Source organism: Schistocerca serialis, chromosome 4 (genome assembly GCF_023864345.2).
Source record: "Schistocerca serialis cubense isolate TAMUIC-IGC-003099 chromosome 4, iqSchSeri2.2, whole genome shotgun sequence".
Lineage (NCBI taxonomy): Eukaryota > Metazoa > Arthropoda > Insecta > Orthoptera > Acrididae > Schistocerca > Schistocerca serialis.
In genome coordinates, this window is record NC_064641.1 from 804,832,178 (window position 1) to 804,852,287 (window position 20,110).

The following is a 20,110-nucleotide window of genomic DNA, read 5'->3' on the forward strand; positions in this document are numbered from 1 at the left end:
TCCTGTTTACTTGGAACTAGCACCTTACAATTGTAATTTTGTGCTTAACATGAAGACTGTCTTCAAATTATTTCATTAACTTTGTTACGTTTAACTTTGTTACGTTTAACTTTGTTACGTGGTATGTATCACTTTTACTATCTACACTGTAGTGTGTGACGTGTTTCGTATTGCGTCTTGACCTGGATTGCCATATTCTTATTACTGTTTTATAAAATATTTTTTGACAGACCATCCTATGATGGGCTATGCCCGAAACGGGCAATGAAGTTCAAGTAGTCTGTTGACTGATATTAGCGACCTACCACCACTGGTTATAATTTTCATATATCTGTACTATTGCTTAAACGTGAGGACTTCGTGGTGAACTGCGCTGAAGTATGGTTGGCAAATTGACCTCACGACTGCCACAGCGCGAATAGAAAATCCATAATTACTGTCACAAATTGCAAGAGTTTCACCATAGCAGGTGACTGATTTTCAAATTAGTCAGGAATATCTCCAGTGACAATTCGTTGATCTGGATTTTGTAATACAGCGTCTACCGTTCCTGAAGTCCCATATTCAACAATTAGTTCACAGAATCGCAATCATCCCAAATGATTTGATGACAAATACACCACATTCACCGATATCTGTGAAGTGTAACAGTGTTGACACTTCTATATTGCATCGATCTAGTTGAAGGGTAAAGGATGTGTGTAACACTGGTTCTCACGCCAGGCTTGCTGGTTCCATAGTGGGAGCATCACCCAATCTAGCCATATTGTGATTGCAATTAGTTGACTTATTTTTCTTTTACAGCATACAACGGTGATTCAGTGGCCACGTCCAGTTAGCGCGGGGGGTTGGCAGGGTGCAGGGCGTCGAACCCACGGTCCTCAGCGGCAAGAATGTGTTGTATCGTCACTAGTGGCCGGCAGAGCTCTGCGTGACTGGAGGGCATGCTCGGCCAACCGCTGAGGAACGTCAGCTGTTGTGTTGCGGAGTAGAACGATCGTACGGCAAGAGTTGGTTTCTGGTAAGAGAAACAACTAAAATGTGGAAAGAAAACCCCGAAGACTGGCGAAGTTTTACACAGGTTCGAAATGCAGCGCGAAATACAACGCAGGATGCTTTCAATAGTTCCCAGAATAAACTCTGTCTCGAAATCCGGCAGAGAAACCAAAGATATTCTGGCCATATAGAAAGTACGCGAGTGGAAAGACGCGATCATCAGCTTCAAGCAGAATTACTAAACCCGGTTTTCCGAAACTCCTTTACCTAAGAAGATGAAGTAAATACTCCAGAATTCGAATCTAGAGCAACTGCCAATATGAAGTAGATATCGATTGTGTAGCGAAACAGCTTAAATCACTTAATAAAAGTAAGGCCTCTGGTACAGATTGTATACCAGTCAATTTCCTTAATAACGAACATCAAAACCGATACAGGGATTAGTGAACACAGGGTTGTCGTAGCGAGATTGAATATTATAATCCCCAAATCCTCCAAAAATAAGCAAAAACTATACCTATTCAAAAAATCAGATAAAAATTCCTGAGAGACAATCTCCACTCATTCCAAATTAATAATATAAATGTAGACCAGATGTAGCTTGAATTCAAAGAAATAGTATCGTCAGCAATCGAGAGATTTATACCAAATAAATTAACAAACAACGGAGCTGATCCTCCTTGGTACACAAATGGGTTAGAACACTGTTGCAGAAACACCGAAACAAACATGAAAAATTTAAACATACGTATCGGCAGCAGCTGAGAGACTTACACCAAATAAATTAACAAACAACGGAGCTTATCCTCCTTGGTACACAAAACGGGTTAGAACACTTGCAGAAACAACGAAACAAACATGCCAAATTTAAACAGTTGCAAAATCCACAAGATTGAAGATCTTTTACAGAAGCTCGAAATTTAGAGCGGAGTTCAATGCGAGATGCTTATAACAGTTTCCACAACGAAATTTTGTCTCGAAACCTGGCAGAAAATCCAAAGAGATTCTGGTCTTATGTGAAGTATGTCAGCGGCAAGAAACAATCAATGCTTTCTCTGAGCGACAGCAATGGAGATACTATCGAAGACAGTGCTGCCAAGGCAAGGTTACTAAACACAGCCTTCTGAAATGCCTTCACAAAAAAAGACGAAGTAAATATTCCAGAATTCGAGTCGAGAACAGCTGCCAAAATGAGCAACGTAGAAGTAAATATCCTCGGAGTTGTGAAGGAACTTAAATAACGTAACAAAAGCAAGTCTTCTGGCCCAGACTGTATACCAATTATGTTCCTTTCGGGGCATGCTGATGAATTATCTCCATACTTAAAAATCATATACAACCGTTCGCTCGACGAAAGATCCGTACCCAAAGACTGGAAAGTTCCACATGTTACACAAATATTCAAGAAAAGTAGTAGGAGTAGTCCACTTAATTACGGGCCCATATCGTAGACGTCGATATGCAGCAAGATTTTGGAACATATATTGTGTTCAAACATTATGAATTATCTCGAAGAAAACTGTCTTTTGACACACAGTCAACATGGGTTTAGAAAACACCCCTCCTGTGAAAAACAACTACCTCTTTATTCATATGAAGTGTTGAGTGCTATTGACAAGGCATTTCAGATCGATTCCATATTTCTGGATTACGAGATTGGAACAATAGAGAATTGTGAAAGTGGTTCGATGAACTGTCTGCCAGGCACTTAAATGTGATTTGCAGAGTATCCATGTAGATGTAGATTTAGATGTAAACTGATGCAATAGCTCCATAGTTAGCAATCATATGCAACCGCACGCTCGACCATGGATCGTACGAAAAGACAATAAAGCGGCACATGTCACAAAGATACGCAAGAAACGAAACAGTAGTAATCCGCTGAAATACAGACTCATTTCACCAAAGTCCATTTGCAATATTATTTTGGAACATATACTGTGTTGGAACATTATGAACTACCTCAAAGAAAACCATTTATTGGCAAATAAGGAACATGGGTTCAGAAAATATCGTTCTTGTGAAACACCACTAGCTCTTTTTTTCTCACGAAGTAATGAGTACTATCGACAAGTGACGTCAAACTGATTCCATATTTCTAGATTACCAGAAGGGTTCCTCACAAGTAACTTTTAATCAAACAGCTTGCCTATGGAGTATCGCTTCAGTAGTGCAACTGGGTTCCTGAGTTCCTGTGAGAAAGGTCCCAGTTGGTAGTAAGTGACAGGAAATCATCGAGTGAAACAGATGGAATATCTGGTGTTCCCCAAGAAATAGATAGACGCCCTCTGCCGTTCCTGATGTGCATAAAAGAAGTAGGAGACAATCTGAGCAGCCCTCTTAGATTGATTTCAAATGATACTGTCATTTTCCGTCTTGTAAAGTGATCACATGATCAAAAACAATCGCAAAACTATTTAGACATGTTATCTGTAGGGTGTGAAAAGTCTCAGTTCATTCAAAATAGTGAAAACGTGAAGTCATCCTCATTATTACTAAAATATATCCTCAGAATTTTGGTTACACGATAAATCACACGGATCTAACGGCTTTAAATTCACGTAAATACTTAGGAATTACGATTATGAATAACTTTAACTGGAACGAGCACAAAGATGATGATGTGGGGAAAGCAAACCGAAGACAGTGATTTATTGGCAGAACACTTAGAAATCACAGCGGGTCTACTAAAATGACAGCTTACACCATGTTTGTCCTCCCTCTTCTGGAGTACTGCGGTGCAGTGTGGGATCTACACCAGATGGGACTGGCGGAGGACATCGGAAAAGTTCATTGAAGAGCAGCTCGTTTTGTACTACCGCGAAATAGCCGAGCGAGCGCAGCGGACATGGTACGTGAACTGGGGTGGCAGTCAGTGAAACAAAGGCGGTTTTGGTTGCGGGAAGATCTTTTCGTGAAATTTCAATCTCCAATTTTCTCCCTCGATTGCGAAAATATTGTGTTGGTGCCCACCTACGTATGGAGGAATGGTCATCATAACAAAATAAGGGAAACCAGAGCTCTCACAGAAAGATTTACGTTCTTGTTTTTTCCGCGGGCTCTTCGTGAGAGGAAGGCAGAGAAATAACTTGGAGGTGATTCCATGAATCCTCAGCTACACACTTTATTGTTAATTGCAGAGGAATCACGTAGATGTAGATGTAGATGGGAAGCGAGCCTTCACCGAGCGACGGTATTAGGTGTGTGTGTGTGTGTGTGTGTGTGTGTGTGTGTGTTTGTGTGTGTTAGTGGCTATGTGGGCCATAGTTCGACTCAAGGTCCATTGGAGCTGCTGTTGAGTAGTGCGACGAGAGGTTCCATAGAATGACTTTGATGATTGCTCCAGTCGACAATGGTAGAAGGACGATCATTTACCACGCCCTGCGGAGGTAGCCCACTGCACAGTGGTCGCTGACTCAGTACCCTGGGCGGCAGTATTGTACGGGTCCAGGGTGCGACGTGTTGAATTGCCGTTAACGCAGGCGTCACGTAATCCTCCTGTCGTAAAACTGCAGGTGCGTCCCTGATTCCTGTAACGCCGCTGGTTGGGGTCCCTGATGGCGAAATGCTTCGACGACAGCTTGCTGCAGCCATCATTGTTACGCCAGTGGTGATTTTCACCGGCCAGCACGGTTACATCAGAAATAAAGTATTCAGCTCTTCACTTACACTACAGAACCCAGCTTGAGATATGTACGACGGGCACTTCACATGTAAGGTTGGATTTCTCTTATTTTACCACCGGCGTGTTTCACAAGATGTATGTGAGACAAAATGATAAGCACGATTACATATACGACACTGCAGTGCCTGTGTTATTCTGGTCAGAAGCATTTGAAAACTATGAAAGTGACAGTAATGATGTGAATGAAATAATTAACATTTCCTTGCTCTAATATTTTGAAACATAACGAATCATGATAAGTTTGCAAGGAAAGAGGACTGGAATTGAAAACACCTTCACACAATGGTCTGGCATGTAAAAGTTATTGAAGTGTAACAAATGTGCTACAGAAGTTTCGTTTTCTGACAGTATTCCTCGTAACAGTGGAAAGAAGATGTACGATATAAACGTTAGGCTAGGGTATGGCTTGCGTTTCATTGGTAAGGGCAGGGCTGCAGGGACAATGTTATGTGGAATTATGAACTTTCCAAAACCACCAACCAACTTTAGATTTTATAATGAATTGGAGGCATCTTCTGCTGAAGATATTGCTCAAGCAACAATGAAGAAAGCAGTTGAAGCAGCTGTGACAGATAATGGGAATTATAGAGATAACTGTTGCTTTAGATGGATCATGGCAACGTAGAGGTCATAAATCTGTAAATGGAGTTGTCACAGTTACCAGTGGAGGCAGTTGCAAAGTAATTGATGTTGCTATTCTCCAAAAACATTGTAGATATAAGGGTAATACCAAGGACGAACATAGTGAAAGTTGTGAAGCAAATTTTCACTGCACGATTGGAGCGATGGAAGTAGAGGGAGTGAAAGAAATTTTTTCCAGATCACAGGAGTGGTATAATGTACGATACAATAATTATCTAGGAGATGGTGATTCTAAGGGATATAAAGCTGTAGAGGAACTCAAACTTTATGGCAATGAAACTCACATTAAAAAACAGGTGTGCATCGGGCATGTGCAGAAGCCCATGGGGGCTCGCTTGCGCAAACTAAAGCAGATATTAGGATCCCAGAAGCTTAGTGATGGTAAGACCCTTGGAGGAACAGGAAGATTGACAGATGAAGCAATTGATAGATTTCAGAATTATTATGGGTGTGCAATTAGGCAAAATACAAGAAGCACTGAGCACATGAGTAGAGCTGTATGGGCACTATTTTTTCATACTGCATCAACGAATGAGCATTGTGACCCACAGGTGATGACTCATGGTGTAAGTAGCAATCAGGAAAGAAATATTCAGAGATTTATCACAGCCAAGTTTATTGGAGAAGTGTTTACATGGGAAAACACAAAATCCAAATGAAAGTGTAAATAATTTAATTTGGATTAGGTTTCCAAAAAGAGTGTTTGTGCAGATAAAAACATTCCATTTTGGAGTGGATGATGCAGTGGCAAAATACAATGAAGGAATCATTATCAAAGGTGATGTGCTGAAACGTTTAGGTTTCCACCCAGGACACAACACCATTTCCACAATGTACCTAATTGATGAAGAAAGACTAGGAGATCCAGGAAGAAGAGACAAAAGCCTACAACATGCAGCAAAAGGGAATAAAAGACCAATGAAAAGGAAACTAACACTGGAAAAAGAAGAGGATGCTGATTATCCATCATATGGGGCCGGAATCTATTAAAAAACTTTGGAAGCCATTTCCTGTAACTTTAAAATTTTCATCTTGGAGCAACATTTTCTCAAAAACTGCTAACACTATATTACTGAAATTTATACACAATATTGTTTACTTCTTTTCCTTCATTCTTATAACAAATTGAAAAAAATATTCTATAATTCAAGAGTTATAGAAGAAAAAGAGCAAAATTTTAGAGAAAAAAGCATCTATTTAAAAAAAATTGTAAAACAAAAACTAATAAATGTTTCTTAACATGGAATTATAAATTTGTAGAGAAATATTCACTGGCCATGTAGTCCAAATTTCACGGCAATATGCTTAATGGTTCTAGAAAAAAGTGTTCCTTGTATTTGCTAAAATTAACATGGAAGAGATGGATCGTTCCGGCTCCGCTTAATGCCCTTGCCTCAGTTACGTGGGATTGGCGAGCGGAACCGCAACACTCTCGCGTTTACTAATTAAACGCGAGATGTGTCGCTCTTGTTTGGTTGTCCGCTCTCTGTTGTATTACAAGGATATGAGACTGACTAGCAATACACAGAAATCGGCACATATATGATTTTATACTCTATTTATTTCGTTTGCCAAATACATTCCCTCGATAGTTTATCAATAAGTCTTATATAATTTTTATGATCAACTGAGAGTTGACGGAAAATGGAGCTTTGTGGCTCCAGAATAGGTTGAAATTGAGGAGGAAATCGGTATAGAACTAAAATATAGAAAAACTTCCAAAATGAGGTTTTATAGCCCAGGTCGCAGCTGTTACATATTCTGATTGCTAGCTTGAGCAGAGTTATATTTTCATCTTCATATCATCGGATAGTATAAAGTCCCTATGTATGGCACACTTTCACCTGGGCATCGAAAAACTGGTGATGTACTCAGAGAGAAAACACTCCTATGCAACACTAACTACACTAAAATGAAAGCCATGTATCGGCAAGGCACAGAGGTGTCAGCTGCCAGATGATTGTATGCTAATAACCTCCTCCGTAGGGTAGTGGGTGTGCTCCATCGGATGTATTTGACACGTCTATGACTCCTGATACAGTTATGGCATTTATTTTAGTGTACTTATTGTTGGATGCGAGCGTCTTTTCCAACAATTACTTTCATGTGGTGGTTTGAATTTAAATCGCTTCGGCCGAGCGCTGCTTCCAGTGATTGGAACACCCTTTATCACTGAAGAGCAATTCTTCTTCCGGCCTATTAATGCCCTACACGCTAGATTGTTTATAATGAAGGTAAATTGCCAGTCCTTGTACTGAGGGTCGATGAGCTGCATGTCCTTGTACGTTGCGACTTTCCGATAGACAGTCTCATACGCAACTGACCTTATGGTGCTTCTGACGATATCATCAAGTTTATCCCAACAGCTCTATACCACTATATCGTCGTACATCTTGTCGATGCGAGCGGTGATGCCATTATAGTTGATTTCCTACACCGTCATGACTTATATCAGTATGTGAAGCGCTAATTTCCTCAGTGAAACAATTTTGTAAGAGATAATTCAGTATTTCGACCTTCTGCGAATCGTCCTACGTTTCGGTAAAAATGTATTCAGTGAGATGCTTAAGAGGTAATGTGATGAATTTGTCGACCTTACTTAACCCAACTATCGTCAGATCGGTAGTTCTTTCCAGTTACGCACCTTACTCCCACAACACAGTCGTGCAGCTTAAGTTTGTCAATTTTACTTTAATATGTAGTGACGTTCTCTTCGCTGGTTTTGCGCTTCTGGTAGTTCTTTCATCGTCATGGTTCCGATCTCACCAGTGGACATGTGACTGTTGAGAAGGCGTACGATACAGTACCTCAGAAGAACATGTTTGAAGTCCTGATATGGTGTGGGCTTGAAAAGATATGTTGTAGAATTATAAGCAGCCTGTATGTGTCTTAGAGCTTTTTAGTATACGGTAAAAGTATAGTCATGTGTATCCAATGTGAAATTTGCTGGGCGTTAGTTATTGTGGAAGAAACTTGTTAAAATCGTGAGTTGATGTTTCACTGGGGTAACTGCAGCGGGAAAGCCAGTAGGGTATCCGATGAAACTCTCCTATGGAGTTGTGGAATGTGTTATGGGCAAAAAGGAATCGTGAGATAGGAAGGAAAGTTTACGCCCTTCACTCAAAACAAGAGATGATGTACTTTGAATTAGGTAGGTTGCATGGGGAAAGAGACAGTAGCAGCAGGAAAAAGCGGACAAGTAATAAGTAAAAGGAGAGAACCTCAGAAAACACATCTCAGATTCCGGTTAGCAAGTATTTTAAATTGATATCTGAAGTAGGAGAAGAGCTACAACCAGTTTTTGAGAAAAGTAGGGTGTAGAAGACTTGTAGAACCGACTTTAAGGCTAGGTCACCTCCAGAGTGAACTAGAAAGAAAAATGTGTTGCCCCTACGCAGTAATCACGGGAGGAATCTAGGACAAATGCTACAGGAAAAGCTAACCTTAGAATACCAGGTCACAAGAATCGTAAACTGTAGTGCCTCGCTTAGCCAGGCGACAGAGAACTTCGAAATCTTGTTCAGAGATTTTAGTGAAGAGGATCAGGTGCTTATAACAGGAGGAGAAGGAAACAGTCTGGCGAGCAACTGATCAATCAGTGTTAAAGGTGATCTGGAGAAAGTAGGTGCAGCAGCACACATTTACGTAGGGTTTTTGGAGGTTTTGCAACGACATGGCCGGCCCTGGGTTACCACGACTGTTAACTGTGTAAACATGGAGGTGAGTGGGTTGATATAGAAAGAAACAAAGTCTCATGTTGTTCTGTATCTGTTGCTGCGATACAAAAATCCTGACATGGACCTGAATATGAGGGGAAAAGGCAGATTATCGAAGCATGTTACAGAAAGTGTCAGGTAGAATACAAGTCAGTTTACAGAAAGACAACCTTGACAGAAATTATGGCAAAATGGTTCAAATGGCTCTGAGCACTATGGGACTTAACATCTGAGGTAATCAGTCCCCTAGAACTCAGAACTACTTAAACCTAACTAACCTAAGGCCATCACACACATCCATGCCCGAGGCAGGACTCGAACCTGCGATCGTAACGGCCGCGCGGTTCGAGACTAATTATGACAGAACAGGACCATGATATACATAGTAGTTTCCAGAAGAGTAAGAATAATTTGTTTCACCAGAACATTATTGGGCTAAGAACAATATAATTGAGGTTCTTGTACGTCTAGAATATGTGAAAAATTATGATGTTCTATGCTTCTCTGAACACCATATATCCACATAGATAGAAACAATAAATATGAGGTATTATAAACTAGCATAATTTTCGTAAACAGCGAACATGGATAAAGACATAGCTGAAGTATATATAAAGTTAGATTCAAAGTATATATATATATATATATATATATATATATATATATATATATATATATATATATATATAAGCAGTATTTTGCACATCCGAATCTAGAAGTGTGTGTTTGTCAGTTGTTACTGGAGAATATTCCTTTTGTAACTGTAACAGTCTACAGATTCCATCCTGGAAGCTTTCAGCTGTTTGCGGCGAATCTAGATTCACTATTGAGCCCTACAGTTTGACGTTTGAATCGAATTTCAGTAGTTAAGATTCCAGCCCATTCGCAGCAAGATAGTGGGGCCCCGATAGATAACATATTGATAAACAATACTCTGGAATTAATGTGATGCACAGCTAAGGACAATAAACAATACAGCATCTTACAGCTCTGATGTGGATTCATTCAAAGTAGTGAGGTTTGTTAATGAGAACGGGATACAGTGCTTTAAGGATAAGTTAAAGCAGATGGAATGGGATGCAGTTTACATAGAAACAGATACTAATGACAAATTCAATTAATTCCATAGTGAATTTGTGAATTTATCCGTATAATCAACTACAAAAAGCAAGTAAGCCATGAATAATTAAGCGAATTACAGTGCAATATGACGTTACATGCACACTACAAAAAATACTCTAGTGTTTTATGGAAAGTCATTAAGATGTTCAGAATTGTAATGTCCTGAAAAAAATAAATAATGCATATAACAAGATTAAAACAATATGGGATATTGTCAAATGGGAGATAGCATAGGCAGTCAGTAAGAGAGATGCTTTAATTCGCAAGTTGTGAGACCTTCTAACAATCACTCTCTTAATGTAACAGCAAAAATACGATTAAGTGGTTCACTTGAAGATTCAAGTTAATATATTAAAAACGTCTTTCAACAGAATTTTAAGCAGTTTGGTTGAGCACCAACATTTTCCGCTGAAAGTAACAGAAATACAAAAATTAAAAAGAAGCTCATATGGCGCTCATAGAATTTCAAGCAGAATTTTGGAAAGTTTATCCAACAAAATAATTAATGCCCTAAGTTATATATGTAATGCATCATTGTCACAGGAAATTTTTCCAGAAAAATTAAAATATATAATTGTTAACCAAATTTCCAAGAAAAATAATAAGAAGGAATTAAATAATTATCGTCTGAATTCCTTACAGGCCTCCTATTCCTAAACATACAAATAAATTTACATACTAAAGGGTAGTCTCATATTTAAATAGACAATTTAGTTAGTCTGTATTTTTTTTAATTTATTTAGCATATCACAGTTTGGATTCAAGAAGGGTTGCTCGACGTCTTATGCTATTTATGCGGTCACTTACCAAATACTGCAAGCCCTAAAAGATCATGATACAGCTCATGTTATACACCTAGAAATATTTAAGCTATATGGAATTGATGGCTTTATACACAATAGATTTAAACAATACGTAACAAACGAATACAAAAAGTTGTCCTCAATGATTCAAACAATGTAGGAAAGTTAGAATATTTTAGTGACTAGGAAGATATCGCAAAACGAGTTTCACAGGAATGAAGTTTTGGTTCTTTTCCGACTCCTTATTTGAGTAAATGACCTTTCGCTTAACGCTAAACAAGCGGCATTCGCAGTTTGAGCAGTCGAGACTAGCATGATAATAAATCAATTAGACAGAAAACAACGTAAGAGATTTTTATTGATGATTTTCGAAGTATTATTAAATGGCTCTCTGACAACAGACTCTCTATGATCTTGAGAAAACACACTACATCCAGTTCTGTGCAGCAAACAGAGTCGTATCAGTAGCTGATGCAGCACATGAAACTGAGTGAGTCAATGGTGTAGAATGCTCTAAATTTTTGGCTGTACATATTGATGAAAACTTGAAATGGAAGAAGCCTCTCAAACAATGATGTTCCACTATTTTCGTTATTTGTGTAATTGCTAGCCGGAGAAACAAACGAATCAACCTCATGGTACATTTAGTTAACTTTCACTCAGTAATGTCTTATGAAATAATTTGCTGGGGTAACTCATCACTTAGAAGGAAAATATTGATTGGACCAAAACGAGCAGTAAGGATAACATGTGGTGTTCAGCTGCAATGGTCATGGTACGTGTCCAAGAAATTAGGTATTTTAGCTGTACCAACACAATACATGTATTCAGTAGCAAAATTCATCTTAAATAAACTATCACAAGTTGAAAAGAATAGTGTTGTCCACACCTAAAACCCTAGGGGAAAGCTGTCAGTGGCTCACAAAGGAGTTCAATATGCAGCAACAAGAAACTTAGATCTTTTCCCCAAGGGCATAAATGTATAACAATTGGCTAAGCAAGTTTTAGGTGTAACCTAAAATCGTTATCGAGGATAACTCCTTCTATTTCACAGACGAATTTCGATGTATGCGTAGTCTGTAAACTGACTCGTTCCACATAATTTACGTAAAAGAATGATCTGTGGATGGCGTAACTAATTAAGAAACCTGATATCAGAAAAACAAACAAAAATTAATCACACGCACTGGTATTATCCTTTTATGAAGGAATTTAGCGCATCTGAGTGGTAAATATGAATAGGCAACACAACATAACCTAGTGAACACATGGTAGAACACTGACGGACACACGATGTATGAAACCAGACTATTTAGTGACAAAAACCACACCTTAATGAAAAAGTCACACGAGTTCTAGACAGTCATTGAAACTGCGAACACTTGTGAAACACTAAGCAAACAAAGAACATCGAACCCATCACGCCGGCCGGAGTGGCCGAGCGGTTCTAGGCGCTACAGTCTGGAACCGCGAGACCGTTACGGTCGCAGGATTGAATCCCGCCTCGAGCATGGATGTGTGTGATGTCCTTAGGTTAGTTAGGTTTAAGTAGTTCTAAGTTCTAGCGGACTGATGACCTCAGAAGTTCAGTCCCATAGTGTTCAGAGCCATTTGAATCATTTGAACCCATCACAGTATCACACGACAACGTGGCTGAAACAAAGACCCAATTATAAAGAAGTTTGCTAAAAATCGGGAATTTTAGAATCTCAAAATCGCGTTGAGCGAAAATAGGCACCTCTAATTTTTCTAATGAACTGCGAATGAAACAACTTAGTAAAATATCTAACTAATCTTGCTTCCTTTGTCTTACCGTCCCACATGATAATTAGACGATCTCTGGACAAAGTACTATTAATGTAAAAATAAGGAACACTCGCTCACATACGTACTTATGATCAAAACAAACAACGTACCTTTTCTCGTAACGTTATAAGACTGAAAACTCACTGTCAAACAAAAATGTGCCAAAACCATTTAGATACTTGTACACACATAGCGGAGTGTCTATGAGATACACGACCTGACGTACCAAGAGCCCGGTGATTTGACTAAGTAGTGTGTAAGCTTAGAGACCGATGACCTTAGCAGTTTGGCCCCATAGGACATACCATAAATTTCCAATTTTCCTGGGATTTGGGAAACAGAGGTATCCGGTTCGTCTTGGATTAAGATATCGTCATTGGATTTATTGTACAGGTTACTATAAACATTCTCAATACATTCTAGTATTTCTTTCTTATCTGTCATTCGGCCTTGGCCTGTGTTTAACGCTATAAACTGATTCTCTCCAGTCGTCACCTTCCGCTTGGTTATTTTTAAACTAGGTTTAATTTTAAGACTAGCTTTTAGCGTATCTTCTTCATGATTCTTGATGGTATTAATTAATATTAATAAGTGAGACTAATTCAAACACCAAACACACTGAACATAGTTGAAGGAAGACCAAAACAATTAAATAATGTCCTAATAACGTTTCCGATTTTCTTCATGGAAGGATGACAGTTCCTCTCTCTCCTTAATGATTCGAAGAAATCCAAACCAAACACGTAACGTGACTGATCATGGCGCCAACGTAGGGTTCTTTCACCCTGCAACACTACGAAAAGCACTCGGTCTGTAGTCAGTCATCCAAGTAGCAACATTCCCATGTGTAGAGCACAGAGGGTACCTACCACTGCCTACCCGAATGTGGTGCGTAAGAAATCCACATGCGAGATCATCTTAATTTATTTCCAACTCTCGGATCCTGATGAGAACAACGTGATACGTTCCAGGATTCGAGATGCGGGTTTGAATCGTGCTTCTGTTCCACGAGCAAGAGTAACTGCATTCGCTATTTTTGTCAATCGTACGAAGGAACACAGGGTGGTCTCTGAATGCAGACGGTAGATATTGTTTGTGAGAACATGAGCTACAATTTGCAACGATATGTATGTAGTGCTCTCAGTAAGTGTTACCCTCCTTCATATCTCATACGATGACTCCTAGCGATCATACGCAGCGCATACCACCCTTCCCTCGGTACCTACCAGCTATTTTCCAGAGAAGCTTCGTAACTCACCTAACGTTGGAGTACTCGAGGACCAGCACACTCTCCCTCTGTACTTGTCCTTCCAGGAAGATCGGCCCCAGTCACAACAGACGAGGCGTCCAGTGCAGGTTACGATTTACTCTCAGTAATAAGCACCGAGGTAGCTGGTGCAGAGTTAAAACACGCTTGTCGTATTATAGACGACGGCGATTCAAGTCTCCGTCTGAATACGTAGGTGTAGGTTTACTACGATTCTCCGAAATCATATGTCGCAAATGCCTTGATGGTTACTTCTTAAGGAACTCGACTATTTTCCTTCCCTATTCTTCCAAATTATGAGCTTTTGCTCCATCTCTGATGATCATGTCCTCACCAGGCGGTTATGCCCTGGTCTTCCTTCAACTATGTGCAGTGTCTCCCATCTCTTCTTGACCGTTCACTCATCACCAACTTATGACTGTCGCCAAATGTTCCGTAACGCTTGCAAAGTACACTGTCCAACCTCAGGTAAGGATAAACTGGTGTCGGCTTGTGTGGCCGAGCGGTTCTAGGCGCTTCAGTCTGGAACCGCGCGACCGCTACGGATGCAGGTTCGAATCCTGCCTCGGGCAGGGATGTGTGTGATGTCCTCAGGTCAGTTAGGTTTAAGTAGTTCTAAGTTCTAGGGGACCATGACCTCAGATGTTAAGTCCCATAGTGCTCAGAGCCATTTGAACCATTTTTGATAAACTGGTCAGGACATGTTTGAGCCGTGCGTGGCTCGTGTTCCCGCCATCTTGTATTTTACATCTTGTTTTTAACATACTTCCATCTCACTATGTTAATTTAAATTACTACTGTTACTAAGTTGCTGCCTTGCCTGACCGTGAGCGGCGTTAGCAGCGCGTATCGATATATCCCCTCTCATAGTATCTTCGCTCGAGTGCTATTGTCACTTGTAAGGAATTGGTCGCAGTTGGGATCGCCTATTCGGGTAGAGAGTTCTGATTGGCAGTTCGTGTTGGTTGCAGTTCGGATAGCGAGTTCGGGCTGACAGTCAGTTGGAACGCGTCTGAAGCGCAGTCCGGACCTGTCAGTGGTAGTTGCAATGCGGCACTAGTGTAGTCAGGCTGGAGCAGCAGTGAAGTCTGCGTCGACATGGCTCGCCCGACCATTGCCGTCACGCATCACTTGAGCTGGGCCACGGTGGATCGTCAGTCGGTCGTCCTACCGGACGATGCGTCTTGGCTCGCCGGTCGTTCATGAGTCGGCTGTGTGTGTGTGTGTGTGTGTGTGTGTGTGTGTGTGTGTGTGTGTGTGTGCATCGATTCCCGATTTGTCTTCATGCGTGCTTAGTTACTGTTGTGTATCTTTCAGGTCGTCGTGCAATGTTTGTGGCTGTCCCTTGGTTGGGGTTCGACGGATCAAGTAGGCTATAGTCTGGCTCACCACTTGTCTCACCTAAGTGAACGAGGGCAGATCGACCTCCCTGGAGGCCTTCTGAGTGCCACCGGTGTTTAGTTGTCTGTTGTCAGCTATTTTAAATTTTAGGCTTATGGTTATTTATTTGTTTTCTTAAAATTTTGCAAAATTAATATTTAAATTTATCTTTCAAGCTTAGACACTGCAGTCTTCTGCCTTTAAGGATTATCGTAATCTATATTTTGAAATTTTGAAGTTTGATTGTGGCCCTCAGCCATTGGTATTGCACCTTGCATAAGTTGCTTCTTTAAATTATTTTACTGCTATCTTAATTGAATGAAGTTTTGAAATTTAATTGTGGGCCTCAGCCATTTGCGTTGCACCTTGCATATATTGCCTTTTCTGTTTTAAATTATTTCATTGCTTTCAAACTGAATTTTTCATTTTTTAAGATTTGTTGTTGGCCTTCTGCCTTTAAAGGTGTATGGTAATTTATTCTGGAAATTAATTGTGGCCCTCAGCCATTTGTATTACACTTTCCGTATGTTGTTTCTCGAAATATTTTATTGCTATCTTAATTAGATTTTTATTTTGTTAAGATTTCTTGTTGGAGGTCTTCAGCCGTGAAAGAGTTGCTAAATTACAATAAATCACAATTAGAAGCAGAAACTGACTTCAACCCTTGGCCCTTTCCATAATCCTATTACCCGTATTGCCCAGCGGGTTTAGCGGGCAGTACGTTAAAAACAAGGTGTAAAATTCATGATGGCGGGAACACGAGCCACGCACGGCTTAATGCGATTCGGTGGTCATAATGTAGTAAGATTCCTCAGGTGATGTCGAAGTCTTAAGGGCAGCCATTGACATCGCTGTAGTTGGCCCACTCTTGAATGGACAACAACCTCAGAGCGTCTGGATGTTCCCAGATTGCTTCCATTCCCTAGTATACAGGTACGCAACGACTACAGTCTGTACCCTAAATCTGTATAATAGAAAGAAAGGAGGTAGTGAAATGTAAATGTGGTATGTAATAGCTGGGATACGCCACGGGATTTGCTTCAGTGATATTTCGGAAAGGGCGTTCTCCGTGCACGTTGACCCTTTTCTTGCGGATATGAGAGAATTGTGACGCATGACTATTTGTACCGTGTTGGTTGATTTAATGTATGTATGTAGAGTGCAGTGTTTTGATTATGTTACATGATTATGATGACGATAATGGGAGAGAATGAGACACAGTGGTGGCACATTTCCTACTTCTCTCAAAATGCACTAACGGGGCCGCCGATTTTAACGTCTCTAACCGACGATCGGATAACCATCAACAGTGTCACATGTCCTCATCTCGTGAGACACTGCCGATAATACAGGACTTGGCGCAGAGAATGACGTTTATGCACTTCACGCCACCATTTCTCCTCGACTTCACTGCCAAATACAGGCAGTAAAAATTTCATCCATTCGATTTGAACCGGGCTGCTTCAGAGTTCAGCCCACTGCAAAGGCGTGCGGTAACGACCCCCCCCCCCCCCCACACACACACACTGTTTTTCTTCCTTTTTTCCGTCAGATTTGGTCTGGACGGACGCCACATGACACCCTTTCAAGTTCATCGTTGAATATTTCACTCAGTTGTTTTTCTTTTTTCTTCTTTTCTTTAATTACAGAATGCAGCCCTCTCTCTGAACAACCACGCTGAGATACCGTGCTGGCGATATCTCGGTTACGGAGGAGTTCTTAAACAGGTACTAAATGAAGACTACAGTGTGGCAACTGTAATAAGTGAACAAAGTTCACGTCTGTGGCACTGCAGGTGGCGGTAAAGTACGCTTCTAGAAGTACCACTACAAATAACGAAACGAACAACAACTTGAAAAACATCTCTATTGTATTTCAGATAAAGATAACATTAACTGAACTTTTTCAGAAGAGCAAATACGCAAGTTCCGGAACGAGCAATGAATGGAGCACAACCCATGCAGACTAGAGTGTCAGTACTGAACGATACTTGTATCTCAGAGAAACAATATGATCAAGTGAAGAAAATGCATTGCGCAGAAGACTGACGCCGCCAGGTGTTATCTAGACTACCAACAGCATTACAGACAATGTACAGGACTGACCGTTTTGTCGTGTAGCAGCTGCACGCGGCAGTCGAGGGTGGCCGTCTGCCCGATCCGTACGCTGACGTTGCCCGCCTCCGAGCTCTCCACGTGGGGCCCCCAGTCGTGTTGGTGGTGGTGGTGGTGGTGGTGCAGCTGCTGGGGCCACGTCGTGGGGTCTGCACACACAGCACACAGGTTCTACGGATCACATTTGTGTCTACACTGCTGGTGAATAAGATGGCAGGACTTGGAAGGAGAGAATACATAAGTAAATTTGTAGATAATTTAGGGATATTATACACAGCTGTTACCTCTGGCAGCGACAATGCCTCCAATCCAGTGAACATCGTGACTAACAATAAGTAAGCTTGGATGACAGAAGTGGATGTGGCATTCCCTTCTGCTTCAGCTCATTGCCACAGGTGATCAATAGTACCGATGCCGATTGAGGGACGTATGAGTACCTCGACAACGGTTGATCAGTTGTTTACAATGCATGAGAGATCAGCAGAACGTGCTTCCCCGGCTAACAATTGTACAATGTCCATATCAAGATACATCAGATCATTCCTGCCACAGTTACTGGACGTAACATATAAGAATCTTAATGGCTCCTGCCCTAATTATTAGTTGTGTGATTCAACAATGTTCGTATTGCGTACACAACGGTTCTCCTCACCATGACTCCAGCTACTGGACTTGTATGACGATTATGAATGCCGTCTGGCAACGTGTGTTCTAATTGAAATTTGTGTACTCGATATGTCCACACAGATGCTCGACGCACAACTGAGACTCATCTGAAAAGGCCTCGTGTTGCGTCCAGTGTAGTCATGGTGACACAACGGCACGCACGCCTCCCTTTGATTCCACCACAAAGGTAGCCGCAAACAAGACCGCTGTGGTGACAGTTCATGGCGCTTCAGGTGTCGCTGGACTGGCCGTGTGGATCAGCAGTAAATTATTTGGGGGAGGGGGTAGGGATGGGGAGGAAATCAATAGACAGGGTATAGATTACAAGGGGTCTACATGTGAGACTCCCTTCAAAATAATTGAAAAAATGTGGACCTATATTTCCTCACTGTTCTCAATGGAAACAATACATCAGCTTCTTGCATACTGTTAGTGACAATGAAAATCATTGAATCGGCTTTTACCACGAAATGGTGAAAAATTTCGAAACGGCAATAGCACTAATTTCTTTCCGTATATGGAATCTTCATTTATGCAAAATTTCGACTCATTCGGTTGAGTGAAGCAGTAACAGATGAAGAAATCTATATTTTTCAATAATTTATTAGTCTGATCATTAAAACCAGTCATAAAGTGAAAATATACTCCTGGAAATTGAAATAAGAACACCGTGAATTCATTGTCGGAGGAAGGGGAAACTTTATTGACATATTCCTGGGGTCAGATACATCACATGATCACACTGACAGAACCACAGGCACATAGACACAGGCAACAGAGCATGCACAATGTCGGCACTAGTACAGTGTATATCCACCTTTCGCAGCAATGCAGGCTGCTATTCTCCCTCGGAGACGATCGTAGAGATGCTGGATGTAGTCCTGTGGAACGGCTTGCCATGCCATTTCCACCTAGCGCCTCAGTTGGACCAGCGTTCGTGCTGGACGTGCAGACCGCGTGAGACGACGCTTCATCCAGTCCCAAACATGCTCAATGGGGGACAGATCCGGAGATCTTGCTGGCCAGGGTAGTTGACTTACACCTTCTAGAGCACGTTGGGTGGCACGGGATACATGCGGACGTGCATTGTCCTGTTGGAACAACAAGTTCCCTTGCCGGTCTAGGAATGGTAGAACGATGGGTTCGATGACGGTTTGGATGTACCGTGCACTATTCAGTGTCCCCTCGACGATCACCAGTGGTGTACGGCCAGTGTAGGAGATCGCTCCCCACACCATGATGCCGGGTGTTGGCCCTGTGTACCTCGGTCGTATGCAGTCCTGATTGTGGCGCTCACCTGCACGGCGCCAAACACGCGTACGACCATCATTGGCACCAAGGCAGAAGCGACCCTCATCGCTGAAGACGACACGTCTCCATTCGTCCCTCCATTCACGCCTGTCGCGACACCACTGGAGGCGGGCTGCACAATGTTGGGGTGTGAGCGAAAGACGGCCTAACGGTGTGCGGGACCGTAGCCCAGCTTCATGGAGACGGTTGCGAATGGTCCTCGCCGATACCCCAGGAGCAACAGTGTCCCTAATTTGCTGGGAAGTGGCGGTGCGGTCCCCTACGGCACTGCGTAGGATCCTACGGTCTTGGCGTGCATCCATGCGTCCCTGCGGTCCGGTCCCAGGTCGACGGGCACGTGCACCTTCCGCCGACCACTGGCGACAACATCGATGTACTGTGGAGACCTCACGCCCCACGTGTTGAGCAATTCGGCTGTACGTCCACCCGGCCTCCCGCATGCCCACTATACGCCCTCGCTCAAAGTCCGTCAACTGCACATACGGTTCACGTCCACGCTGTCGCGGCATGCTACCAGTGTTAAAGACTGCGATGGAGCTCCGTATGCCACGGCAAACTGGCTGATACTGACGGCGGCGGTGCACAAATGCTGCGCAGCTAGC

The 20,110-nt window shown here is 41.7% G+C and overlaps 1 protein-coding gene across 1 annotated transcript in view; it reads right to left on the reverse strand.

Annotated features, from left to right (window-relative positions):
- Positions 1-20,110, reverse strand: part of LOC126474961 (uncharacterized) — a 442,827-nt gene that overhangs the window by 242,258 nt on the left and 180,459 nt on the right. Inside the window, exon 3 of the mRNA XM_050102486.1 lies at positions 17,523-17,680. Within this exon, the coding sequence (XP_049958443.1) occupies positions 17,523-17,680 (158 nt within the window). The remainder of the gene's footprint in view (positions 1-17,522; positions 17,681-20,110) is intronic.